At 31.1% G+C, this 4,442-nt stretch overlaps 1 protein-coding gene across 1 annotated transcript; it reads right to left on the bottom strand.

The window, feature by feature from the left end:
• Positions 1-580: 580 nt before the first annotated feature.
• Positions 581-3,018, bottom strand: LOC119612169 (doublesex- and mab-3-related transcription factor A2-like; the record flags this gene model as incomplete). Its single annotated transcript, XM_037967897.1, is given in 4 exon segments — positions 581-929; positions 2,605-2,625; positions 2,627-2,707; positions 2,846-3,018. Coding segments are annotated over 4 exon segments (598 nt in total), but the record flags the coding sequence as incomplete, so codon positions are not given.
• Between the last annotated feature and the right edge of the window lie 1,424 nt (positions 3,019-4,442).

Below are 4,442 nucleotides of genomic sequence, written 5' to 3'. Positions count from 1 at the left end.
AAACTGTAACGTTTTCTCGCCTCAATGTTTTTATTTCTTTTATGAAATGTACCTCGTTAGCTTTTAACATGAACCAAATTGCATTGTTTTGTTTTTTTCTAAATGTTTTATTATTATTATTTTTAATAAAATTTACCAAGGAATTAAATAAATAAAACGCAGACACAAAGAAGCAGGGGTGGCACATATTAGTGCAGAAAAAATAGAAGTAGAAATAAAGAAAAAAAACCAAAGGTGGCAAGTTGTCAAAGCGGAAATGTAATGCTGCACACAAGTACTTCTACGCTAAGTATGAGAGAGAGAGTACGTGTTTGCATTGTAGGTGTGCAATTCTTTTGGCAAATAATAAAAGTGGAAAATCTTTTGTTAAAACACATGTGGTAACATAAAGAATTACAACATCTTTACGCCTGACAGCAGGCAACATTATTTAACAACTACAGCAGCAGCAGCAACCGAAAAGAAATACACTTTGTTTGACAAATTCTCAACACTTGATTATTATTGTTGTTGTTGTTTAAGCAGTCGGAAATGTTAATTTTAAAGTAAATAATATGAAAATATTTAATACTAAACTTACCAGGACTTTCTACTTCCGTACGATCGGGTGAGAAACCCATTGATAATCTTTCTGCTCTTATGCGCATTTCTGAATCTGAATCCCCTGAATTGCCATTGCTAAAGGGCATACGGGTATGATGATGTGTTGAATTGTTTGTGGAATCAAGTCCATCACTGGGGGGCGAAGGTATGCCTGCATGAAATACTCCATTGGCCGATGTCTGTTGTGGTGATAGTTGTGATGTTGTGGCCGTGGTTGTATTCTCATTGGTATTTTGTGATGGCACACGTGGTGGTACGCTCGTATATAACAATCCTAATTCTCGGGCTTCGTTTTCCTCTTGAGCTTGTTGGCGACGTAGGGCAACCTGGAGGTAAAAGAGTAAAGTGTTAAATATTAGATCATTTTAAATTTTGTTTACAACGTTAGAATGTCAAGAAACGTAAAATTTTATAAAAGTCGTTAGGGAAAATCTTGGCCAATAATTTGATTTGGTTTTAAAATCTTGTTCTATATACTTTAGATAATTTTATTCATATATTTTTATAGTACCCTGAGCTACGGTAGTATAAGAGTTTTGTTCTCAATAAAGTTTTAGAATTTTTCGCATAACATTTTAAGAAATATTTAGCAATTTACTCAATTTATTACGTATTGATTTGAACCAATAATTAAAACATCGAATCGAATTTATTATTAAGGCAACAATTTTATTAATAGTTATTAGAGCCAGTGATGCAGGCCCTTTATTGGTGTTGTGGACTCTTTACTCAAAAATCTAAATATCTCTAAAATTTAACTCCTCCCGACCCCAGAAATATAAATTTGAAGTCCCATTAGCTGCAACTATATTACGGTTTAAATCTTTAAAAACTTTTTTTAAATATATATTGTGTTCTTTGAATAAAAATAAAAAAGTCATTGAGATTTTTTAACAAAATTGCTGATTACTTACAACACTTGCTATTGAAAGTCTACTTCTACTTCCCCAAATAATTGAATCCATAATATGATGTTGTTTGTACTTTGCAAGAAGAAAAATTTTTAGAATATTAATTAGTGCAAGTTATGGCCTGATTGAGTACTTTATTAGACCCCCGAAATTGGATGTTTAAAACAAAATAGATTTAGTGATCTCTCATTATTATCTCTTTTTCTTCATCTCTTTCGATGTTTTTTTTATTCCATTTTAAATTTTCTGTCAAAAAATAATATACGTTATTGATGCTAATAGATACCGACTTCGATGCGGTGTCCGGTATCAGATATCTTATAAAAATTTGTATATTGTAGATCCTTATAGAGAGGGGGGTCGAATAAGAATATATAATAGATTGATAACCAACTTGAAATCATAAATAATATAAATACCCCAACTACATCAAGCTCTATATATATCTCCGATTCTAAATTTTGAACATAGAAGTCTATTTTTGATATATATTTAACCCTATACCTATAGGTTAGATACATATCTGAAAAATCCACCTGTTTGATAAAACCAACTTTTAAAAGACTCAAGATATCTTAAGGATTAGATATTGTTTCGAGATATGTATATCTCCGTAGGTCAGTTGTTAGTATTCTAGTCTGTCAGTACAGAGGTCGTAGGTTTGATTCCCTACTAAAAGATCTGAAAAGGAACGTAACAGCCACGATAGCGTCAAAAGCATGTACATATATCTTCTAATCTTACATAATTCATACTTTAAAACTAATTACATATATAATGAGGATAGAATTAGTTAGAAAGTTGAAGAAAGCTTTGTGAAAAATCTTAATTTTAGAAATTGTTGAATGACTCCATTACTTATTCCAAAATTGTGCGAAGATTTGTTATCTTGACAATAATGATTAGCGTCGGTAACATATGAAGTGCGTATTAATAGATATAACGTTCCATAACGATTTGGGGGGCGAAGTCGATTTTTATATAGTTAACAAATATGTTGAAAAATTATAAGAGCTTTTCGGTCGGAAAGTTTTTAATCATATTAAAAGTTATTTTTTCAAAAATTTTAAAATTTTCTTTGTGCACTAACCTGTGCTGCCATGACCCGTTTTGGCGTTCAGCATTAAAGTGCATTTAGCACATAGACAATCGCGCCATCTGCAATAACGTTTGTGGCCCTTTAAAGCGCTGACCTAAATAAAACAAAATAAATTTGTTAGTTTGTTTGTATATCCGCTATTATTTATTAAAAAATACTTAAAAGTTTTAAATATGTTTAGTAGCTCATGAATGACGAGCTTCAAGTTCTTAACAAATCGTTTAATACTAACCACTCCATGATTTCGACAGCGGGCACATTTGGGAGTTCGCTGATAACGTTCGGAAGCGGCACGTAAAAAGAATGCCGGTGGCAAAGCACCTAAAACTGGATGTTGAGACATGAGATTTTGCATATCAACACCACTGGGTAAACTCATTACTTTTCACACTTTGTAGGGTGAAATTATTTTATGGAGTTTTGTTTTTATAACAATTTTTATAAGAAAATTTCACAAAATTAGTTTGTTAATAAGCTCATAGCCAAGTATTTAGGGGAATTTATATTGTATATTTTTTTCTTGTTAATTTTAAAAACACAAATTACTGTTTAAAAAAAATTTATTTTAAATTGTTTTTTTTATAATATTTTGTTTAATTCCTTTAAAAAGTGCAACAATATTAATTGTTTTGTATTTTATTATTTTCACAATCCGTATTCGAAAATGTAACAATTTTAGTAGTTTTTTTAAACTGTTTTAATTTTTTTTCTGTTTAGTTTTGTAACCAATTTTTTTTTCTCAAACACAGCGCGTTTTTAGGTTGTCGTCGTAACGCACTGAGAACTCGTTTGCAACTGATTCAAATTTCTTCAATATTGTTGATGGATAAAAAATAAATACAAAAACAAACAGAAAACATCAACCAACCAACCCAACCATCCTCAACATCACCATCATCAACCATTCATTCCATTCATTCTCTGTTTCGCGGAGTAACAATTGAATACAATATTGTTTTCTTGCTGCTGCTGTTATTGTTGTTGGTGTATTTTTGGGGGTTGATTCCGTAAATGCCTCTTGTTTACTCTTGTTTGTTGGTCTGTTTGCCCTGTCAGTGTTTGCTACATGCAGCAGAATCAACCAACCAACCACCTTCAGAAATGAATCTATGTGCGTGTGTTTTCTGTGTGTTTTTTCTATGTGTCTGTTGGTTGTGGAACACACAGTTTTGATATAAACTAAAGTAACAATATACAACAAAAAAGAAAAAATAATAATTTTTAAGAAAAGAAAAAGTATACATAAATGTTAAAGTACATGCATACATACATACAATTATACAAATTGTATTTAATGTAATACATACTAGATTTGAAGTATGAGTGTGTGTATCTGTGTGAATTTTCAATAACAACAACAACAATTTGAGTGAATATTACTGAGTGGCAGGATGAAGGTGAGTAAGTAGTAAATTGCTAGTAGTGAAACAATCCATCCGATTTATTGACTGTCAGACTGGCACACGAAACTCATAATGTGTTTATGTATTTGTGTATCTGTGTGTACAACTACGTTGATGACTGTGACGCACGCAATTAAAAAAGTTTCAAAATCCAATTTGGTACTGTATATAAAATTGTTCACTCACATTTTACCATCATCATCGATACAATTCTCGTAATCACAGACGTACATATTAAAAACTCTCAGAGTTAAAGCAGGTGCTGCCAGATTTGTTTGGATTTGTTCTTTGCTTATAGTTGACTTTTTACTTTAACAATATGATGTCCTAAGAGATCAATCTGTAATTGTTCTCTAAACTTTTCTAAACAAAGTTTTTTCGACTTGATAACAGTGGTTCAAAATTGTATTAAAATACACAGACCAA

This window comes from Lucilia sericata, unplaced genomic scaffold, assembly GCF_015586225.1.
Source record: "Lucilia sericata isolate MDLA Ls3-8-SP2 unplaced genomic scaffold, ASM1558622v1 Contig001619F_arrow, whole genome shotgun sequence".
NCBI lineage: Eukaryota > Metazoa > Arthropoda > Insecta > Diptera > Calliphoridae > Lucilia > Lucilia sericata.
The sequence above is the reverse complement of the archived record's forward strand: the minus strand, read 5'-3'. Positions and strand labels throughout refer to the sequence as shown.